Source organism: Notolepis coatsorum (assembly GCF_963971535.1).
Source record: "Notolepis coatsorum genome assembly, chromosome: 11".
NCBI classification, from domain to species: domain Eukaryota; kingdom Metazoa; phylum Chordata; class Actinopteri; order Aulopiformes; family Paralepididae; genus Notolepis; species Notolepis coatsorum.
The window spans coordinates 43,915,322-43,939,576 of NC_140175.1; the positions used below are offsets into that span (position 1 = coordinate 43,915,322).

General features: G+C 45.8%; 1 protein-coding gene across 6 annotated transcripts in view; it reads right to left on the bottom strand.

The window, feature by feature from the left end:
• The window catches only part of LOC311236357 (5-hydroxytryptamine receptor 4), a 282,697-nt gene that overhangs the window by 133,599 nt on the left and 124,843 nt on the right, over positions 1-24,255 (bottom strand). For 3 of the 6 annotated variants that reach the window (XR_014620207.1, XR_014620208.1, XM_084324008.1), the window contains exon 6: positions 11,128-11,771. Coding sequence is in view for 4 of the 6 variants with exons in the window: in XM_084324008.1 (XP_084180134.1) it covers positions 11,128-11,771 (644 nt within the window). In the remaining 2 variants the exon portion in view is untranslated. Of the gene's footprint in view, positions 1-7,483; positions 8,644-10,343; positions 10,441-11,127; positions 11,772-24,255 lie in introns of those variants that run through there. The other 3 variants (XM_084324010.1, XM_084324009.1, XM_084324007.1) reach the window with 3 other exon arrangements.

Below are 24,255 nucleotides of genomic sequence, written 5' to 3' on the forward strand. Positions count from 1 at the left end.
CACGAGTCTCCCAGTCACACAAGTCTCCCAGTCACACAAGTCACACAAGTCTCCAAGTCATACAAGTCTCCCAGTCACACAAGTCTCCCATTCACACAAGTCTCCCAGTCACACAAGTCTCCAAGTCACACAAGTCTCCCAGTCACACAAGTCTCCCAGTCACACAAGTCTCCAAGTCACACAAGTCACACGAGTCTCCCAGTCACACAAGTCTCCCAGTCACACAAGTCTCCAAGTCACACAAGTCACATGAGTCTCCCAGTCACACAAGTCACACAAGTCTCCCAGTCACACAAGTCTCCCAGTCACACAAGTCACATGAGTCTCCCAGTCACACAAGTCACACAAGTCTCCCAGTCACACAAGTCTCCAAGTCACACAAGTCTCCCAGTCACACAAGTCTCCCAGTCACACAAGTCTCCAAGTCACACAAGTCTCCCAGCCACACAAGTCACACAAGTCTCCCAGTCACACAAGTCTCCAAGTCACACAAGTATCCAAGTCAGACAAGTCACACGAGTCTCCCAGTCACACAAGTCTCCAAGTCACACAAGTCACATGAGTCTCCCAGTCACATGAGTCTCCCAGTCACACAAGTCTCCCAGTCACACAAGTCTCCAATTCACACAAGTCTCCCAGTCACACAAGTCTCCAAGTCACATGAGTCTCCCAGTCACACAAGTCCCCAAGTCACACGAGTCTCCCAGTCACACGAGTCTCCCAGTCACACAAGTCTCCAAGTCACACAAGTCTCCCAGTCACACAGGTCTCCAAGTCACACGAGTCTCCCAGTCACACAAGTCTCCCAGTCACATAAGTCTCCAAGTCACATGAGTCTCCCAGACACACAAGTCTCCAAGTCACACAAGTCTCCCAGTCACACAAGTCTCCAAGTCACACAAGTCTCCCAGTCACACAAGTCTTCCAGACACACACGTCTCCAAGTCACATGAGTCTCCCAGTCACACGAGTCTCCCAGTCACACAAGTGACTTGGAGATGTGTGTGACTGGGAGACTTGTGTGACTGGGAGACTTGTGTGACTGGGAGACTTGTGTGTCTGGGAGACTTGTATGACTGGGAGACTCGTGTGACTTGGAGACTTGTGTGACTGGGAGACTCGTGTGACTGGGAGACTCGTGTGACTTGTGTGACGGGGAGACATGGTAAATACACAGGTCACAACATGTTTACAGGAACGTTTGGGAGTTGTATTTTGATTGTATTTGGAGTATATGTCCTGACTGTAGTGAACTAGGCTAGATGTCTGCCCCACTTCCAGTGATGAAGCTAAGCTAGGCTAACTGTCCAGGCGTTTCCTTAGCCCAATGCATGCAGAGAGACGAAAAAGGTATGTATCTTCTTGTCTAACTCCAGGGAAGATGTTAAATGAGCTAATTTCCCAAAATGTTGGAGTTTTCCTTTAAGGTTAGGGTTTGGGCGTAGGATAGGTTAGGGTTAGGGTAGATTACAGTTAGGGTTAGGGTAGGTGTGTGTGTGTGTGTGTGTGTGTGCGCATGAGTGTTTGCATGCCTCTGGATGTTTGTACATGCATGTGTGTGTGTGTTTGTGTGTGTGTGTATAGGGAGGTGTAATCTGACGTTACTTTGGACCGCCCGCAAGGTCCACCCGTATAGGTGGATTTATCATTGGGAAAATTTATTATCGGCTATTGTAACAATTCTGCGTCATGAACATTGGAAAGCTTTCTATTTTTGCACAAAATGAGTTCCCTTCTACCACTAGCATTACTGTTTAAGCATTTTTGGTTGTAATACAATTTTGTGATTTTCTTTTACGATTAATTGCGAATATTTTCATGTTGAGCTATAGATTGTGGATGAATACGCACAGAAATGTACACCATGCAAATGTTCATGCTTTATTTGTTTTAAACGAGACGATTTAGAAATGGGCAATGGGGAAATATGTTGCAATTTAGTAGGGCTGTCTTAAATACTTCGAAGCTTCGAAGCTTCGTTCGATGGGCATGGGATTCGAATATGAAAATAAAATTCGATAAAAAAAAATATATATATATGAATTTTTTTGTGTCTGCAAAATCAACTCTGCCTCTCTTTGTTAATTACGTACAACAAGCAATGCTGTTTGTTATTTAAGATGAGGTCGGACTCTGCACTGACAGATTTGTGTTCATTGTGCTGCTTTTATAAAGCTTACAATATTTCATGAAAGCAAAGTGTTTTGTTTGTCTAAGATTTAAAAAGGTTTAAACTTTACAGCACTGACAAAGTTGAACAAAGTGCTGTACAAGTCCCACAACATAAAAAATAATAATAATAATAATAATAATAATAATGTAAATAAAAAAAAAAAAATTAATTTCGAAGCTTCGAATTAAAATCGAATCTCGGCCCCGCAGCTTCGAATTCCAAAAAAAATATCGAAGGTCAGCCCTACAATTTAGCGAGGTGGACCGGCCGCGTGTAGTATTTTACCAACAAACTTGCAGTTCCGCGTTCGGGTTCTGCGATCTGATTGGCCACTGACGTACGCTCTCTCTACGCCCAAACAGCGTGTTACGCTAGTTCTGCCTCTAACCTCTAACAGCCTGCTATCCAATTCATATCAATCTAAATAACGTATTGTTTTCATCTCTCTATATTAACGTGATTCCATCAACACAACATAAATGTTCAAAACACGACAAGACAGTTTGCATCACTTCCCACAGTTCTACCGGTAGTGCGGTAGTTGTTGCCATGGTACTGGGTCTTTGGGTGAATACTTCATTGGCGGGGAAGAAGAACACTGATAGCGGTGTGTGGACCGTCCCGCGAGCCCCAGGCCACCGTCCCACGAGCCCCAGACCACCGTCCCGCGAGCCCCAGACCACCGTCCCGCGAGCCCCAAGCCACTGTCCTGCGAGCCCCACGGGACGAGACCAGGTAGAATTTTTGGCGCACGGGAAACAAGTCTCACGGGACGATGGCCTGGGGCTCGCGGGGCGATGGTCTGGTGCTCGCAGGACGGTCCACACACCGCTATCAGTGTTCTTCTTCCCCGCCAATGAAGTATTCACCCAAAGACCCAATACCGTGGCAACAACTACCGCACTACCGGTAGAATAAGTGCCGAGAACCGTGGGAAGTGATGCAAACTGTCTTGTCGTGTTTTGAACATTTATGTTGTGTTGATGGAATCACATGGATAGCAGGCTGCAGGCTGTTAGATGTTAGAGGCAGAACTAGCGTAACGCGCTGTTTGGGCGTAGAGAGAGCGTACGTCAGTGGCCAATCAGATCGCAGAACCCGAACGCGGAACTGCAAATTGCGTCAGCGTTCTAGTGACCCTCTAGTCACACCAGATCAGTGTCGCTTTTTGTCAGCCAACCAATCACGGTTGACAGAATGATCAGTGACAGCGAGAGCAGTTCTCTGCATTAGCACAATGAATGGAAGCAGACAAGGTCGGTTAGCCTAGGCATTGTCCAACTAACACCTCTCCTGAAGGCTAACTGGCCATGTCTGCTTCCATTCATTGTGCTAAGCTAGGCTAACATGCAGCCAGATAGCTTTCTACTGAACGCACAGAGAGGAAACTGGTATCTATCTTCTTGTCTCTCTCTGGAGAAGACGGTAAGCTATCCGTTTAACTGTAACATTTGCCAAAATGTTGGCGTGTTCCTTTTAAGTACTTAGGAGCAGAGGGCAGCCACAGGGGACCAACTCTATTTATAATGGTCAAGGGTCTTGGTCAAGAGAGAGAGGGCCAGCACACTTTTTCATAGAGGGGTCAATATCGCTGAATAATAAAAAAAAAAATTATATTAGCTGAGCTCCCACAAATATTTTCAGATAATTCCATAAACCACCCTGTCATGGATATACATACTGTTAAATATTTTTTCATCACAAAATTAACATGAAGATTACAGGAATGATGTCCCTTTCCAAAACAAGGTAATTTCTTTGCTTTAAAAATATAAATAAATACAATATTTTATGTAAATCGTGTTTTCAATTTGTGGAAAACTGTGATATTTGGATGAAGTTTTTGTATTTGCATATTATTGGCCCCTACTTAGCTATTGAACGCACTAGATTATATACATATAAATAAAAGCTCGTGTCACCTTCAAGATTCTCCTGCTCACATATAAATCCCTCCACACCACTGCCCCTCAATACCTATCCGACCTTCTTCACACCTACACCCCCTCCCGGAATCTCCGCTCCTCTGACACAGGCTTACTCACCATCCCACAAGCCAGGTTGCGGACCATTGGGGACATTAGTGTCGCTGCCCCTACCCATTGGAACTCCCTCCCCATGGACATCCGAAATGCAAACTCTCTCGCCCACTTTACAAACCTGTTGAGGGGGGCGCCCCAGTGGCGAACCACATAGCGCGCTCAGCCGCGACACGGCCGATCCGGGTTCGCCGTTATTTGCCGAATGTCTACCCCCCACTCTGTCTCCCATTCCTCCTCTGTCTCTCTCTACTGGACTGCCCAGTAGCAATAAAGCGATAAAACGCAAAAAAAATCTTAAAAAAAAAAGAAATACCTGTTGAAAACCCACCTCTTCACCCAGGCATAGTCTCTGATGCTCCATAGCATCCTGTTCACTCTGTTTGTTCTATTTTGTTTTGTTCTGTTGTTCTGTTCTGTTCTGTTGTTCTGTTGCTAAGGGTTTTCCTTTACCTAAGGATACCAAAGCTGCTTTTAATGAGGGAAATTCTAGACCTATAAGTATTTTACAAAATCATGGAAAAGTTGGTGCATTCACAAATTCAAGAGTATTTTGTTTCAAACAAGCTTGCAACAGATTCTCAACATGCCTATAGAGCTCTACTTCTACTGCTTTGATACAGATGACTGATAACTCTATGCTGGTGGGAGCTGTGCTGTTAGATTTTAGTGCTGCATTTGATGTGCTGGACCATTCTCCACTGGTTGAGAAACTTAAATGTTATGGTTTTAACTCTTCTGCTTTAAAGTGGATAGTAAGTTATTTGTCCTCTAGATCACAGAAGGTGTATCTAAATGGCAGCCTGTCCAGTAGCAGAGGTCTAGAGTGTGGCATTCCGCAAGGAAGTTGCCTAGGACCTTTGCTCTTCTCTGTATTTACTAATGACCTATCTTGGGCTACCAAATGTGCTACAACAGTTCTTTATGCAGATGATTCAACATTGTATTACGCTGCACCATCATGCAATGTACTTAATGAAGTTTTGAGCAGAGAACTTAAAGTTGTGCATGACTGGGTAGTTTGTAATAGACTTGTCCTTAATATCTCCAAGACTAAATGTATTGTGCTGGGAACAAGGCACAAGGCAGCTTCATTTAAACGTGTGTAATTCGGCAGTTCAACAAGTTGAAAGTACTAAACTCCTTGGAGTGATGCTGGATTGCACTCTGTCTTGGTCTCAGCATATTAATTATATTGTTTTGAAAATGGGAAGAGCAATTGGTATTTCCAGGAAATGTGCTTCTTTTGTTGCCAGTCCCCTTTTATGTCAGATAGTGCAAAGTTTAGTTTTATGTCATCTTTTTTTCCCCATCCCAATTACCCGCTGTGCCAATTCTCCCCTCCCCTGTCTTGAACGTTGCCTGCATATGCCCCCCACTGGCCGGTTGTAGGGAGGATAGAAGCCTTGCATCACGTGTCCCCTCCGATACACGAGCAGGCAGCCTGTCACATCTTTTCACCTGCCAGCGCGGACTCTCATTGGCGAGGTGTAACGCGTGGGAGGCTCACACTATCCCCGCCATTTCCTGTCTCTGCTGTGCAGGGGTCCCCCAACCGACCTGTAGGAGTCGCTGTCCACAACGTCCAGATTACCACCCATCAACTTCCACCCGCTAACTCTGCCAATTGAGTTAGTATGACGACTGGCCCAAGCCGGAGGCAACGCCGACAGCCGGAGTCGAACTCGGTGTATCTTGCGTTGGTGACGAGCGCAATGTCCGCTGCGCCACCCAGCCGCCAGTTTTATGTCATCTTGACTATTGCTCTGCGATGTGGTCATCTGCTGCCAGTGGTGACCTCAGGAAGCTCCAGGTGGTCCAGAACAGGGCGGCACGGTTGGTACTGGGCTGCTCACTAAGGTCTAATGTGAGCCGTATGCATGCCCGCCTCTCTTGGCTTAACGTTGAAAATAGATAGTCTTTTAATATACTTGTGCTGTTCAAGTTGGTCATGAGCAGTAAAACTCCTGTTTTTATACATAATCAGATTGTTTTTAGTAATGCTGTGCATGAGCATTACACTAGAGGTTCCAGTAGTGGGCAGCTTGAATTTCCAGGTCCAAAAACCAACGCTTTAAGGAGATCTTTTATTTTTAGAGCATTAACTCTTTGGAATAACCTGCCTCAAAACCTCTGCTGCATTTACAGTAGATTCACTTTTTAAAAGAATCTTAAATTGTATTTAACACTGTAAAGTATTTTTTTTGTTTTGTTTCTGTGCTTGCATGTCATTTTAGCCATCTTAATTGTTAGTTTCATTATGCATTGTGTGTTGAGTACTGACTTTTAATAATTTTGTTTTGCAATAATAATTATTTTTGTATGTTTTTTTTGTGTGGACCCCAGGAAGACTAGCTGGCTGCTATGGCACCAGCTAATGGGGATCCGTAATAAAATCAAATCAAATCAAATGTTCAGTTTGCTTATTTTTTTTCAATTTTTGTTTTTGTAATTTGTTTCTCAGTTTAGGCCACCATTATCCCTCTCCCCCCTCCCCCTTTTTTGTAAAGCGCCTTGGGTATGTGAAAGGCGCTATATAAATCCAAGCCATTATTATTATAGAGAGATATTTCACAGTATGATTGAATTATTATTTTAAAATATCAAAACAACAAGTACATGACGGGGTGGACACATCAAGCAGAACACATAAAGCCTGACAAAACATGTAAATTAAACATTTATTCAACTAAAATTACATTACATTCTCAATCTATTGAAATGTTTAGATTTTGTGTGTGTGTGTGTGTGTGTGTGTGTGTGTGTGTGTGTGTGTGTGTGTGTGTGTGTGTGTGTATGTGTGTATGTGTGTGTGTGTGTGTGTGTGTGTGTGGGGGGGGGGAGCGTGGGGGGGGGTGGGGGGGGGTATACGTGTGTACACATCTTAGTTTGTGTGTTTAATATGTATAATTGTTAACAAAAATATCGTCTCAATTTTACAAAGAGTCGAAACTCTTTCTGTAATCGTGAAAGAGAGAGAGGAACAAGGAATATGCAACAATTGAGACAAATATGACCTTGTGGTTATGTGTGTGAGAGAAAAATATATTTACAAATGAAAATATGTCACCCTGTTACAGTATGTGCATGTCCACCCTGTTGGGTTAAGTGTGCGACAGGGTGAACATTTTGAACTTCTGTTTGCATTTTAGCTTACAAGAAACTGTGGCTAGCTACGATCTCCAATATGACATGGTGGACAATAATTTAAGGGACACAAAAAAACTCAAATAACATTTTAATTTTTATTACGAAATGATCAACGCACTTAAGTTGAGTAATATCTTATTAACAAAATAATAAATATTAAAAAGCTATCTATATACCACATTGAACTTGAAGAAGCAGTGCAGCGGACATAGGAAAATAGCATGTATCCTCTTATACAAAATTGAATAAAATATAGAAATAGTATCTAAATGGCCAAGTAATGTATTTTCTTTATTAATGTAAACACTTTCATATAAATCTTTTAATTAAGTTAACATGAATTATTTATATACAGGACACTAGGGGTGTAACGGTACACCAAAACCACGGTACGGTACGTACCTCGGTTTTGATGTCAAGGTTCGGTACGGGTTTTCTGTACAGTGGGGGGAAAGTTTGGCTTTCCATGTTCCACTCAGGGGTGATGGAGTGTGCAGTAACTAATTGTACTTGTAGGGCTGTCAACGAATATTCTATATTGAAATTAATAATCGACTTGTATTTAATAATAATTATATTAGATTAGAAAAAAACAGCCCCCGGTGGGCGGTCGTTAGTGGTTAACATACCGGTGTATTCGTTCGGTACACTACACAGCCGTTCGGTACGGTACGTACACATTGAAACGGTTCGGTACGGATACGTGTACCTTTACACCCCTACAGGACACCAAATTGTACTCTTCAGCAATAGTGACCCAGAGAGTACAATGATACTGTATCACCACCAGTAAATATAAGAGCAGAGTGATATATAGCATCTAAGGGCTTAAGGGTGGTAGAAGCAGCATGTCTATATATTACGTCACCATAATCCAAGACAGAATACAGGTTTCAACAATAATTTTTCTACTAAACATGGGAAACCAGGTTCTATTTCTATAAAGAAAGCCACGTTTCGTTTGCAGCTTTTTGATGATCAACATGAATTGAACATTGAGGGACACCTGCTTTCACACTGCTGTCTATCAGAGAGGTAGTTGTGGAACCATCTACATACAAGCATCAGGATCACATCCAATAGTAACAGTCTATAAAAGCAGGGAATGATCAACTGTATCAAAGGCTTTTGACAGAACAGAGCAACACAAAGTAATTTAGAATGAAAGATGTTGCAGAGATGTTTATGATCGTGACCCGGACGTACGTAGGAATGAATTTGGCAAGCGGGACGAAATTGACATCAGACTGTCTGTTTGATGACTCCCTGCTCCCTCCTTGTCTAAATAAAGAGAAAGACATAAAAATTGACCTGTCTACTTCCATTTTAATACATCTTTTTATAGCCTGACTAGAAGCACACAGTAGAGAGAGGCATATACGAGAGAGAGAGAGAGAGAGAGAGAGAGAGAGAGAGAAGAGAGAGAGAGAGAGAGAGAGAGAGAGAGAGAGAGAGAGAGAGAGAGAGAGAGAGAGAGAGAGAGAGAGAGAGAGAGAGAGAGAGAGGGGTTGAGATTGTGACACTTACTGTAGGCTACATGTTAACATTACTTATTGTTAAATGTCTAATCATATGCATCTGGAAAACATTTTCCCCTTATCTGTCCTGCATAGAAAAGGACAAAAAGCAACATTACAACTTTAAAGAATAAATCAATAAATAAACCTCAGATCTCCCCAGGCTGCACTACAAAATGGCAGATTCCACAGTTGCAAAACAAACTGGGTAACTACTATGACATAACTCATGGTTTGTGCTATATACAGACATCTAGGAGTTACAAGCAACGAGAGGTCAAGGTACTCATAATAGCGAGATATTTCAAATGTAAACAAATTCATGGCACCAATAATATTGTCTCCTATGGAGCCTTTCTGCTAGCAGGTGATTCATAAAGTGTCATGAAGGCTGGACATCTAGCACTAAAAATGTACTGAAGTAACAATCTAGTTGCAGTATTTGTCAGGCAACCAGGAAAAAAAAAAACCAAGACAGAAAATATCTCATCAGCTCCAATATTATTATTATTAATAATAATAGTTTCAAAGTATAGTTTAATTATTATTAAACTAAAAACTAAAACTAGGCGTGGAAAAAAATACTAAAACTAACTGAAACTATTTTGTGTACTTTCCAATTTTACCAAAAATAGAAACGTCTTTGTCAATTTGGTCAAATGAACAACACATAAATGAATGAATTGCATAATGTTCATTTAGACTGGGGTGTTTATGTGACTGAGTCAAATGCCTTCACAAAGTGATGTGTTACACAATACCTCTTCACTCATTACACAGCACTTCTTAACTCTTGCCCCTGACAAATACCAGCCTTTTCTGTTTATTATAATAAACAGAGAAAATAAAACTAATACTGAAACTAATAAAACCTTTTACATTTTTAAACAATAAAAAATAAACTGAAACTAGCAAACCCACTCTAGAAACTAACTGAAACTAAACTGAATTGAAAACAAAAAACGTACTATATGTACTATAATAACCCTGATCAGCTCACCCTCAGCCATGTACTCTCTCCTCCCCCCCCTCCCTCCCTCACTCTCTCCTTCCCTACCTCCTTCACACACACACACACACACACACACACACACACACACACACACACACACACACACACACACACACACACACGCGCACACACACACACACACACACACACACACACACACACACACACACACACACACACACACACACACACACACACACACACACACACACAGGTACTGCATTACAAAGACAATAGGCTCACCACCTTGTTTAGATTTTACCTTACAATGCTGTACATGTTAAATGACAAATAATAAATTGCACTAATCCCATCACTAACTACACATGACAATGGGCTACAGCACATGTCTGTCACCTTCTGGCAGAGGGAATACACTTCTTATTCAGCAGCCTTATTGCTGTGGGTAAAACATACTTGTAACCCGGTTGTGGTGAAAATCTACCACTTGCCTGTTGCTTTGTTGGAATCTGGTGTAAAGAGGGTCAGAAGGCTCACTGAGGATCCGCTGGGCTTTGTCCAGAGTGAGATCCCTGCACAGCTGAGCTGCTAACATCAGATCACATTCAATGACTTCACTCGCCGTCTTAATCATGCGTTGTAACTTAGATTGACCTTCGGCATCAAGCCAAAGGATAGAACATTTTGTAAAACTGTAACATAAATGCAAAAAACTGTGGGATACATAGCTTTGACAATACTTTCTTCCTTTAATTACCTTGCTGACCAAACTGAATTTCCCTTGTGGCCATAAATGGCATAGCAGCGTATTGTTTTACTGAAAAGGGACATAACTACCAGATCTGCCACAATCAAAAATTACAAATGAATAAATAAATGACTCGATAAATAAACTAGACAATAAAAGTCTTTAACATTTCACATAAAATGTGTATTATTTATTTAACTTTTATTTGTCAGCATTTATTTATTCCAGAATGTATTTATTTATTTATTTTCTTATTCCTTTATTTATTCATTACTCTATTTATTTATATTATATTTATTATAATAATATCTATTATTATTATGTATTTTGTCATCCAAATGATAATGAGGAGCAAGGCACATTTACTTGCATTATATCAATTGGTTGATGCTTTAAGAATTGTATTCATTCATTTATCTATTGAGTATTTATATCTAGTATTTTACAAATGTATTTATTTCTGTTTTGCGACAGATCTGGTTCTACTGTACAAAGCCTAGGGAACTACAACACACAGCACTCCTCACCTCAGTGCCACGGACGTCCCGTCTGAACACGGCCTGTGGTGTCCTTGCAGGTAGCTCCCATGGCGGACAAACCTCTCGTCCCCGCAGCACAAGATAACCAGGAAGGCCCGGCGGAAGGCCCGGTTCAGGAAAGCATAGAGGAAGGGGTTGAGGCCCGAGTTGATGTAGCCCAACCACAGCCAGGCAGTCCACAGCTGCCAAGGCACAGAGTAGTGGATGAACGGGTCTACAATATTCGTGATAAAGAACGGCGCCCAACAGAGGCAGAAACAGCCCATGATAACCGCCAGGGTCTTCGCCGCCTTAGTCTCCACTCGCATGCGGCTGCTCGACGTCACGAGGGCCGGCATTATCGAAGACGCCATGGAGGACGTCGTGGATCTCCTGAAGTGGCCGTGTTTCGATTCTGCGGTGACCGGGATGGCCGCAGCGCTGGTGGGAACAGCGGCGGACCCGGCACGCTGCAACGTCACAATCTGCCGCACGTGCGTCATGGCGGTGACGTAGATGCGTTGGTAGGCCAGCACCATCAGAGCCAAGGGGACGTAGAAGGCCACGGCGGAGCAGACCAGAGCGTACGGCCGGTTCACCAGGAACACACAGCTAGTGTCGTTGGAGCCCGATGCCGCGCGGCGCTCCGCGATCTGCAAGAGGAAACACACAAACACACACACATTAATATACTGTAATACTGTAAATTGTGTCATGTATAGGACAATATATGTCTTCTTTGTCTGCATGCACATCATGCTCGACGCCAGGGCATGTCTTATGGGTGGGCCTCTAAATTTCACTGGGGGGCCTATTCAGATGACCCTACCTCACTATTATTATTATTATTATTATTATTATTATTATTATTATTATTATTATTATTATTATTATTATTATTATTATTATTATTATTATTATTATTATTATTATTATTATTATTATATTATTATGTTGCATTAACAAGAAATATTCTATGACACACAGAAGCACAAATGTACACACTGCCAAACAGTAGATGCACACACACCACATGAACTAAGTACACACAAGTAAATCTATTACAACACATTTGTTTTATCGCTGTTGTGTAAAGGCCTCTGCATGCTACAGAAACTTCAAAGCAACTGCAACACAACATCGACAAAGCAACGGTGTTTTAGACACTCTGCCTTTATGCTTCTGCAACATCGACGCGCAAAGTTAGTTTAACTAAAGTTAGTTTAGGTTCGTGTTAACGTTAGATAATGTACAAAATAAACGTATTTCCGGTGATTTTAGACGTCGCTCTTTTATTTTGAAAACCCCCGACCGGAAGTGTTATAGTGTCTGTTGCTAGCAGCTTAACTTTCTGTGCTTTTCGAGCTAACGTTACCGTAACATCATTAGTTTCCAATGGAGAGGACCTCGGCTCACATGCAGCTCAAACTACCTATTGGAATAAATTAATTGATTGATGTTTAACTTGTCCCTGTGTGTGTCCAGTCATTTCGACTAGCAAACGTTGTATTTAACGTTACCTCAGGACGGATACCATTGTATTTACTTGGTTAGCTATGTAGTTAATGTGGATAGCATTTTGAATAGACCCAATGCTAGCTGGCTGGCTACAGCTTTATTTACTAAATTATGGAGGCTTTTTAATCGTCAAGGTAAGAGAGGATTTGTCATGATCAACTGAAGGCGTATGCTATGGAACAATATGTGCTTGGGTTTTCAGAAAAAGGCGAGCTATGTGACGCTAATTATTTGGCGTCAACGCTGGAAGCAACAATGGAGGATGATATTCTCTGCGGGACTAATATTATTCTATGACAGCCCCGCCCCCATTCGCTAACCAACCAATCACTGCTACGCAATATCAACGCAACGGTTGTTTAGGTTAGATTTGAGGGACATGTACGCAACGTCCAAGCAACACAGTCTACAAGACCCTCTAAAACAACCGCGCTGAAATCGCGCCGATGTTGTGTTGCAGTTGCTCTGAAGTTTCTGTAGCATGCAGAGGCCTTAACTTGTGCTACAGAATGCAGCTCAAGCGTAGATCAAAATATTTATTTCAACTGACCAAAAGTACTAGAACCACCATGCCACACTATAAGACCAAGACACAGCTTATCCATATCCACTTCCATTCATTTGTGCTAAGCAAGGCTAGCTTTCAGCCGGATAGCTTTCTACTGAACACACAGAGAGGAAATTGGTATTTATGTTCATGTCTGACTCTGGAGAAGATGGCAATACTATTGGCGTGTTCCTTTAATTAGATGTACTGCAATAACATATTTTTTTATTCTAACTGAGAGGGCACAGTGACCTAATTGGCCCCCTGATGCCCCGCCCATAACGCCGATTTGTCTGAAGTCACCCTATGACTAGTACGTCTACTACTCATGATGTATTGCACTAACCTGCACAACATTCAGAACCTAACCTGGTGTTCTTCCCTTAAAAGGCAAAGACAAACCTGTCTAACCTCATATTAATATTACCTGTTCATTTTCAAAGCCAACAATAATTTTACCTGAAAACAACAATCACATCATCGTCATGAAAAATAACCTCATTCTTGAAAAGCTCCTAGACAGATGTTTTTTTTAGTTCTTTTTGTTTTTGAGAATGAAACATTTTATTAAAGTATATTGGAATACATATCCCTTCAGTACTCCCCTCTGGGAAGCACTACAGTCTGTTTCTGAGCAGTTCAGATTCAGGGCCCGAGCCAAAACATTTCCAAACAAATAATAGAGAACGGTCCCTGAGCCACTGGCAGCTCCTCCGCAGGGAGTGAAATTGTTTTGTGATCGTTGCATTACTGTATCATTGTTCAGGGGGATTGGAAATATGATTGGAAGCAAATAATTCTAGGTTGGATGGGGAGTTGAGGGACAGCCCTGTCTCAGCCTTCAGGAGGGAATAATACCAACATATTTAGTGTGGGAGGGGGATTTCAGGTCATCGTGGTTTCACAACACATTTTGAATAGCAAAACGACGAGGCAAATTAGAAGGTTGTTACCTTAGATTTACAGAGAAATGGGGCGGCTAGGTGGCGCAGTGGGCAAGGCGCTCGCCACCAACGCAGGATATGCTGGGTTCGAGCCCAGCTCTCGGCGTTGCTACCAGCTTGGCTGGTCGTTCATACTAATACAATTGGCAGTATTAGGGGGTGGGAAGCTGGTGGGTGGGGATCGGACGTTGTGGACAGCGACTCCTACAGGTCGGTTGGTGCGCCTGCGCAGTAGAATCAGGAAGCGACAAGGGCGGCGTGTCCCTCCCACGCGTTACTCCTCGCCACTGAGAGATCGCGCTGTGCAGGTGAAAAGATGCGACGGCTGCCTCCTCGAGTACCGGAGGGGACATGTGATGCAAGGCTTGGTCCACATTGCAGCCGGCTTGTGGGAGGCATGGCCTAACAGCGTTCGAGACAGGGGAGGGTAGAATTGGACGATACGAAATTGGGGACGGGAGAACAATTTTAACACTTTAATCGCCGATGCCGTGTTTAGACGTCATTCCTAGCCATGCTCATTCTGCCGAAGACGCCGTAACTCGTCTTTGATGTCAATATTTCAAAAATCTGTGATCGAAATCATATTTCTCCTCCGGGGTCCTGAGATATACTGCTGATCTCCACCCAACTCTCTAGCGGTTCAAGAGCGCCATCTGGTGGCCGATCGGCAGATCGCCAACAGGAAGTGACTCGTCAAACAGGAAGTGCTCATCCATAAATCGTCCGGGCACTCGCGATCATTAGCAGGACTCTATCTCAACACACTGGATAATCAATCGCTCGCCCTAACTCAATAAACAACGTTATTTGGACGTATATAGTATTATACAACCTGGAAATGGTTCATCAGGATCAACATCCCATAATCGAAAACTGTCTACTCCAAGCTGATCGTCCAACGGCGCGAGGAAGATACGGTGAGTTTCAAAGTTTTTTTCTAACGTCTTCTATACTAACTGATCTGATGATCATATGACCCACACTAGATGAATGGTATAACGTTGCCCACGGAATTATAAACGCCCCCTCGCCCATCCGGTCAATATCAGATGATACGTAGTAACTTCTAGAAGTACCTCCAGTTGAAATTTTTCATCTGGCACCGATCACTACCAAACTGTATTTGATCATCAATATAGTGCATTTGGGGCTATAAATCAAGTTCTGGAGAAAGCTGCAGAAAACGATAAAAACATACTTATACTTTAGACCGTATTTTAGTATGCATATGTGAATGAAAAAGTATAACATTGATACACCCTGAACAATACATATAGGACATTGAATGGGCCATAATAATGTCAATTTAGCAATAGAATTAAAAAAGTTATAGCCCTGCAAAGAAGGGGAACTTCTCCATAGACAAATAGAGCTGGCTAGGGATGGTAAATTATGAATTTAACCATGGCGATCAAAGTGTTAAAATGGGGAGAAAAAGGGGCGGTTAGGTGGCGTAGCGGAGATTGCGTTCGTCACCAACCCCGAAGCTGTGAGCTGGATTCGCCTGTTCGAATCCAGCTCACAGCTCCGGGGTTGTCACCAGCTTGGCTGGCCGTTCACACTAATACAATTGGCTGTATTAGAGGGTGGGAGAAGCTGGCGGGGTGGGTCCGGGTCGTTGTAAACAGCGACTCCTACAGTTCGGTCGGGGGGCCTGCTAAGCGCGGATAGGACCTGAGTGTGTGAGGTTTTGCCCGCTGCTCACTACCTTTTCTCTGTTTCTTTAAGCCTATACTGTTTATTTCCCTTCTATACTGTTTATTTTCCCTTCTCACTCACTCTCTCTAGCCCCCACCCTCTCGTTCCTTACCCTTAGTGGCCACACCTGTTCGATATTCTATTATCTCTCGCACCTGTGGTGGCAGGCTAATTAGTCCCCCTGTGGGCTTTAAATACCAGGGCGCTTCCCCTCGTTTTGGCGTGGGGTCGTGTTGTATACTTGCCGAGTCATATTCTCTAAACATCTAGACTCTTTCGGGAGATCCTCTGTCTGCCTATGCTGTTCCATTCTCCGGCGTCGAGATGTTTGCTCCAGCCTTCGCCAGCTGTCGCCGTTGCCTGTGGGGGAGACTGGTCTGCGCTCCCTGTACTTCCACGGGAGGCACCCCAGCGTTCCACTGCAGACCCCCGCGCAGCTGTTCGTCCTGACGCACATCCAGACCAGCGCAGACGCTCTCCAGTCCTCAGCGCGCAACGCGCATCTTCCAAGGACGCTCGAGCTTGGCACGCTCTCCAGACCAGCGCGCAACGCGCATCTTCCAAGGACGCTCGAGCTTGGCACGCTCTCCAGACCAGCGCGCAACGCGCATCTTCCAAGAACCCTCGAGCTTGGCACGCTCTCCAGACCAGCGCGCAACGCGCATCTTCCAAGAACCCTCGAGCTTGGCACGCTCTCCAGACCTGCGCGCAACGCGCATCTTCCAAGGACGCTCGAGCTTGGCACGCTCTCCAGACCAGCGCGCAACGCGCATCTTCCAAGAACCCTCGAGCTTGGCACGCTCTCCAGACCAGCGCGCAACGCGCATCTTCTAGACCTTCGTGCTTGGCACACTCCTCCTCGCAGACGCACCCCGAGGCGTCTCTCTGTTCCGACGCGCACACCAAGGTGTGGCGCGCACTCTGTCCCTCGGCTCCGACAGCGGCTACCCGGTGGACGACATCCTCGCCACCGCCACTGTTCCAGGACTCTGTCCCTCGGCTCGGACAGCCAGCCACCCGGTGGCGATGCCCTCGCCCCGTTGCTGTCCCTGTACCTTTACGCATACGCCTGGAGCGGCCCAGATGTTTTCCCACCAGTTCCCCAGTTCCTCCCTGTACCCCAGCCCGCCTCCGCGGGCCTCAGTCCCTAGTCCTCTATCCCTAGTTCTCCTAGTCCCTAGTCCTCTATCCCTAGTTCTCCTAGTCCCTAGTCCTCTGTCCCTAGTTCTCCTAGTCCCTAGTCCTCTGTCCCTAGTTCTCCTAGTCCCTAGTCCTCTATCCCTAGTTCTCCTAGTCCCTAGTCCTCTATCCCTAGTTCTCCTAGTCCCTAGTCCTCTATCCCTAGTTCTCCTAGTCCCTAGTCCTCTATCCCTAGTTCTCCTAGTCCCTAGTCCTCTATCCCTAGTTCTCCTAGTCCCTAGTCCTCTATCCCTAGTTCTCCTAGTCCCTAGTCCTCTATCCCTAGTTCTCCTAGTCCCTAGTCCTCTGTCCCTAGTTCTCCTAGTCCCTAGTCCTCTGTCCCTAGTACTCCTAGTCCCTAGTCCTCTGTCCCTAGTACTCCTAGTCCCTAGTCCTCCATCCCTAGTTCTCCTAGTCCCTAGTCCTCTTTTCCCCACTTCTCCTAGTCCCTAGTTCCTCTGTTCCCTGTTACTCTAGTCTCTAGTTCCTCTGTCCCAAGGCGTTCCCTTAACCTTCCCTTAGGCGTTCCCTTACCTTCCCATAGTGTTCCCTTTTCCTGCCCGCCTCTTAAAGGCACCTTTTCCTTCCCCTCATATTATATTCCTGTATTTGTGATTCTCCCTTAAAGGGACAGTGCCCTTTTCCCTGTTTTTCCCTGTTGTTCAATAAATATCTGTTTCTTGGCAAACCATCATACCTGTCTTGTGTTGTGCGATTGGGGTCGGTTACAAACCATAACAGTACGACCCCACCAATCGACGACCCCAGCCAGCACAGACGGTGTATGTTGAGTTTGCCTTTTTTTTTCTTGTTCCCTCTAGCTCCCCTGTTAGCCCTGTTAGCTTCCTTGTTAGTCCTGTTTAGCTCCCTGTTAGCCTGTTACTCCCCTGTTTAGCCCAGTTTAGCTTCCCTGTTTAGCTTGTTAGTCTCCCCGGTTAGCTCCCCTGTTTGCTTCCCGTTTTGCCCTGTTTGACCCCCCTGTAGCTAGCCATGCCCTGGCGGCTAACCCAGTCCCTCAGCAGAGCCCCTGTCTGCTAGTCTTGCCCCGGCTGCTAGCACAGCCTCTATGTTTATGCAGCCCTTGCTGCTGGCATGGGCCCTGTAGCTAGCCATGCCCTGGCAGCTAACCCAGTTTCCCTCTGCATGGCCCCGGTCTGCTAGCTTGGCCCCGGCTGTTAGCACAGCCTCTATGTTAATGCAGCCTTGCAGCTGGCATAGGCCCTGTAGCTAGCCAGGCCCAAGCAGCTAACCCGGTCCCTCTGCATGGCCTCCACTTTTTTGTGTAGTTTCTCCCACTGCTAGGACTGCCCTTCAGCTAGCAAGGTCAGTATTCCCACAGCTAGGACTGTCCTTCCAGCTAGCTTGTTCTCTCATGCTGGTCCAGCCCTGTCTGCCAGCCTAGCTCCGGCAGCTAGCGCAGCCTCTATGTAGATGTAGCAGTACAGCTAGCATAGGCCCTGTAGCTATCAGTGCCTTGGCAGCTACCCTTTCCCTCTGCTAGCCTAGCTCGGCAGCTAGCGCAGCCTCTATGTTGATGTAGCAGTACAGCTAGCATAGGCCCTGTAGCTATCAGTGCCCTGGCAGCTACCCTTTCCCTCTGCTAGCCTGGCTCCGGCAGCTTGCGCAGCCTCTATGTTGATGTAGCAGTACAGCTAGCATAGGCCCTGTAGCTATCAGTGCCCTGGCAGCAACCTTCCCTCTGCTAGCCCTTTCCCGGTGCTACCATGGTTACCCCTTTGCTACCCTGCTTGCCCCTCAGTTCCTCTAGACCAGTTGCTCTAGACCAGTTCTCTAGGCCCAGTTCCTCTAGACCAGTTCCTCTAGACCAGTTCTCTAGACCAGTTCTCTAAACCAGTTCTCTAAACCAGTTCTCTAGACCAGTTCTCTAGCCCAGTTCTCTAGACCAGTTCTCTAGACCAGTTCTCTAGACCAGTTCCTCTAGGCTAGTTCTCTAGACCCAGTTCCTCTAGACCAGTTCCTCTAGACCAGTTCCCCCAGTTACCCCTCGGCGACCCTGTTTCTTTTGCTAGCCCCACTCTTGTGGTGGCTTCCCCTGCTGGCTTGGCCAGTACCTCTTGTTTTGCCCCCTGCCACTCTGTCTGTATTTGTTTTGGGTCGCCGGGTGGCTCCCGTTGGAGGGGGGGATACTGTGAGGTTTTGCCCGCTGCTCACTACCTTTTCTCTGTTTCTTTAAGCCTATACTGTTTATTTCCCTTCTATACTGTTTATTTTCCCTTCTCACTCACTCTCTCTAGCCCCCACCCTCTCGTTCCTTACCCTTAGTGGCCACACCTGTTCGATATTCTATTATCTCTCGCACCTGTGGTGGCAGGCTAATTAGTCCCCCTGTGGGCTTTAAATACCAGGGCGCTTCCCCTCGTTTTGGCGTGGGGTCGTGTTGTATACTTGCCGAGTCATATTCTCTAAACATCTAGACTCTTTCGGGAGATCCTCTGTCTGCCTATGCTGTTCCATTCTCCGGCGTCGAGATGTTTGCTCCAGCCTTCGCCAGCTGTCGCCGTTGCCTGTGGGGGAGACTGGTCTGCGCTCCCTGTACTTCCACGGGAGGCACCCCAGCGTTCCACTGCAGACCCCCGCGCAGCTGTTCGTCCTGACGCACATCCAGACCAGCGCAGACGCTCTCCAGTCCTCAGCGCGCAACGCGCATCTTCCATGGACGCTCGAGCTTGGCACGCTCTCCAGACCAGCGCGCAACGCGCATCTTCCAAGGACGCTCGAGCTTGGCACGCTCTCCAGACCAGCGCGCAACGCGCATCTTCCAAGAACCCTCGAGCTTGGCACGCTCTCCAGACCAGCGCGCAACGCGCATCTTCCAAGAACCCTCGAGCTTGGCACGCTCTCCAGACCTGCGCGCAACGCGCATCTTCCAAGGACGCTCGAGCTTGGCACGCTCTCCAGACCAGCGCGCAACGCGCATCTTCCAAGAACCCTCGAGCTTGGCACGCTCTCCAGACCAGCGCGCAACGCGCATCTTCTAGACCTTCGTGCTTGGCACACTCCTCCTCGCAGACGCACCCCGAGGCGTCTCTCTGTTCCGACGCGCACACCAAGGTGTGGCGCGCACTCTGTCCCTCGGCTCCGACAGCGGCTACCCGGTGGACGACATCCTCGCCACCGCCACTGTTCCAGGACTCTGTCCCTCGGCTCGGACAGCCAGCCACCCGGTGGCGATGCCCTCGCCCCGTTGCTGTCCCTGTACCTTTACGCATACGCCTGGAGCGGCCCAGATGTTTTCCCACCAGTTCCCCAGTTCCTCCCTGTACCCCAGCCCGCCTCCGCGGGCCTCAGTCCCTAGTCCTCTATCCCTAGTTCTCCTAGTCCCTAGTCCTCTATCCCTAGTTCTCCTAGTCCCTAGTCCTCTGTCCCTAGTTCTCCTAGTCCCTAGTCCTCTGTCCCTAGTTCTCCTAGTCCCTAGTCCTCTATCCCTAGTTCTCCTAGTCCCTAGTCCTCTATCCCTAGTTCTCCTAGTCCCTAGTCCTCTATCCCTAGTTCTCCTAGTCCTCTATCCCTAGTTCTCCTAGTCCCTAGTCCTCTATCCCTAGTTCTCCTAGTCCCTAGTCCTCTATCCCTAGTTCTCCTAGTCCCTAGTCCTCTATCCCTAGTTCTCCTAGTCCCTAGTCCTCTGTCCCTAGTTCTCCTAGTCCCTAGTCCTCTGTCCCTAGTACTCCTAGTCCCTAGTCCTCTGTCCCTAGTACTCCTAGTCCCTAGTCCTCCATCCCTAGTTCTCCTAGTCCCTAGTCCTCTTTTCCCCACTTCTCCTAGTCCCTAGTTCCTCTGTTCCCTGTTACTCTAGTCTCTAGTTCCTCTGTCCCAAGGCGTTCCCTTAACCTTCCCTTAGGCGTTCCCTTACCTTCCCATAGTGTTCCCTTTTCCTGCCCGCCTCTTAAAGGCACCTTTTCCTTCCCCTCATATTATATTCCTGTATTTGTGATTCTCCCTTAAAGGGACAGTGCCCTTTTCCCTGTTTTTCCCTGTTGTTCAATAAATATCTGTTTCTTGGCAAACCATCATACCTGTCTTGTGTTGTGCGATTGGGGTCGGTTACAAACCATAACAGAGTGGGATAGTGTGATCCTTCCACACGCTACGCCCTCTCAGGGAGGATCCGCGCTGCCAGGTGAAAAGAAGCGGTTGATTGGCTGGACGTGTGTCGGAGGAAGCACGTGATAGCCTCCACTCTCCCAGATGATCTGACTGTGGGGGGTAAGTGCGCAGCGACCAGGAAGGGATTGGGAATTGGCATACGACTAACATTGGGATGGGAGAAAATCGGAGGAAAATGGAGGGGGAAAAAGATCAATAAAAAAAAAAAAAAATGGGGAGAAAAAGTAGATAAAAAAAAAAAGATTTACAGAGAAATTCCACTCTGGGTCTCTCGTAATTGTAGAAAAGCTGCTTAACCGCAGAGTAAAATTAGCTCACAACCACCTCAGTGCATAATCGTAAGGCAGTGCTTAGTTTGTAAATGAGGAAGTGCCGGAAGACAGAGAGGTGTTGATCCAGTAGGTCAGGGGGAAAGAAGAAAGACACAGATAACACCTACTGTAGGTGCTGCGGGGCTAAAACTAAAGAATGATAAACAACGCAATGTGCACCCATAGAAAATATGGTTGCATCTTCTAGTGAGGCGTAAGCTACACATGCACTATATTATGCCCATAACGATGGGACTTTGACCATACTCATTTAGCCACACAGCACAAACACCCATTAGCTGTGGGACTTACAGTAATAAGCCAAAATATTTAGACACAAAAAACATGAACGTTAAACCACTTGCCAGAAAACAGTGTATTTATTTGTGGGGCTTGCATTCCTTCATTCATTGCCCTATGACATAGCCTAGCCGATCATCATAGTCAATAGGCCTCATCATCAATCATCATCAACACTACTCGGAGAATGACAATAAAAGTGTGTGTATAACTTTCTGTTCATTTGTCCAAAATAGCCCACAAACAGCCATGCTGACATTATCCCCAGGGTCTTGGACAGACCTAATGCATATCCTTTGATAATCTATGAACTATCGCCAGGCTGTCGATCCTTCTAACGGCGTTGGCCTGCAAGGGTCCAACTGGTTTGAATAACAACAAATACGACTTGTTGACATTTGACCAGTTTTCCACTGTGGCAGCTGTATGCTTGTTCACTCAGTCAGCTGTAGGGCTAGTTCACTCAGTCAGCTGTGTGCTAGTTCACTCAGTCAGCTGTAGGCTAGTTCACTCAGTCAGCTGTGTGTTAGTTCACTCAGTCAGCTGTAGGCTAGTTCACTCAGTCAGCTGTGTGCTAGTTCACTCAGTCAGCTGTGTGCTAGTTCACTCAGTCAGCTGTGTGCTAGTTCACTCAGTCAGCTGTATGCTAGTTCACTCAGTCAGCTGTGTGCTAGTTCACTCAGTCAGCTGTGTGCTAGTTCACTCAGTCAGCTGTGTGCTAGTTCACTCAGTCAGCTGTGTGCTAGTTCACTCAGTCAGCTGTGTGCTAGTTCACTCAGTCAGCTGTGTGCTAGTTCACTCAGTCAGCTGTGTGCTAGTTCACTCAGTCAGCTGTGTGCTAGTTCACTCAGTCAGCTGTATGCTAGTTCACTCAGTCAGCTGTGTGCTAGTTCACTCAGTCAGCTGTGTGCTAGTTCACTCAGTCAGCTGTGTGCTAGTTCACTCAGTCAGCTGTGTGCTAGTTCACTCAGTCAGCTGTGTGCTAGTTCACTCAGTCAGCTGTGTGCTAGTTCACTCAGTCAGCTGTGTGCTAGTTCACTCAGTCAGCTGTGTGCTAGTTCACTCAGCTGTAGGCGAGTTCACTCAGTCTAGGCTAGTTCACTCAGTCAGCCGTATGCTATGTCTGATCAAATACGTGCCGGTCCCAATCTGGGAGGTCTCACAAATCAAGCCCTGTCACCAGGCCAGAGATAGAGCCTAAAACACAAGACAACGCCAGTCAAAGGTTGTCACTCCAACCAAACACACACAAGGAGGGGAGGGGTTGAGCTTATACTTCTGGTTACTCTGGTAACTGGCGAGAGAGAGGGAAGCTGATCGAGAGAGACGATGGAGGTATCAGGAAATACAAATGATCCGCCCATTGTGGTTCTTCATAATTGAGTGAGGGTAGAGTTATGAGTCTTTATGACAGAGCAGAGGTCAGATTGCTTTGACCGGCAAGATAGAGAGAATTAATCAGTTATGCCTCAATCTGGTCAATTTCCCTTTAAACTGGATAAAAAGGGCTTTCCTATCCAATCAATATTCTTTGTATTTAATTTTTTTATTATTTTTTAAACAAACATATAAACAAACATGACAACACACGATAAGATATACAAGCATTAGCGCCTGCGCAGTAGAATCAGGAAGTGTCGGGGGCAGCGTGAGCCTCCCACGCGTTACTCCTTGACACTGAGAGATCGAGCTGCGCAGGTGAAAAGATGCGACTGCTGTTACCTCAAGTACCGGAGGGGACTTGTGCTATGTATGACTTAGTCCACATTGCAGCCGGCTTGTGGGAGGCAAGAAACAGCGTTCGTGACAGGGGAGGGTTGAATTGGATGATACGAAATTGGGATGGGAGAAAAAATATGGAAAAATGGGAGAAAAAGTGGATCAAAAAAAAAAAAGATATACAAGCATTAATTGTCAGGGCACATCCAATGAGATCACATTTTAGTTAGTTGTCTTATATAAGATATACCCCTAATACCTGTTATCTAAAAAACCCTACACACATATGCTCAGCTCGAACCCCCCCCCTCCCGGACCCCACCTTGAGAAGTACCTCCATTATCCCTCGCACCTAACCAGACACTACCATTATAAGCTAGCTTTTATTCTCTCCACCACTTCTAACCACATTGACATTTTGGATTCATTGAGACCCAGAATTCTTGCTGTAGATATTTCATGGTAAATTACATCGAGATATGTAAGAAACCAAACTTTACGGCACATTTTTTCCGGTTGAAACCAGCGTGATGCGATCAGCTTTTTGGCTACTGTGATACCCGATAAAACCAATCTCTTTAGCTGTGGATTCACTGCAAACTCAAAAACATCATTCAATAGTAATACCGAGGGGTGTACAGGTATATTCCAAGATACGAGTTTTGATATTTGTTGGGTCACATCTTTCCAGAATGCCTTAACTGGTGAGCAGTCCCAATACATGTGCATAAATGTCCCTTCGTCCCCATTTGCACATTGGGTGCATTTGGAATCTTGTTTAAGCCCCATTCGG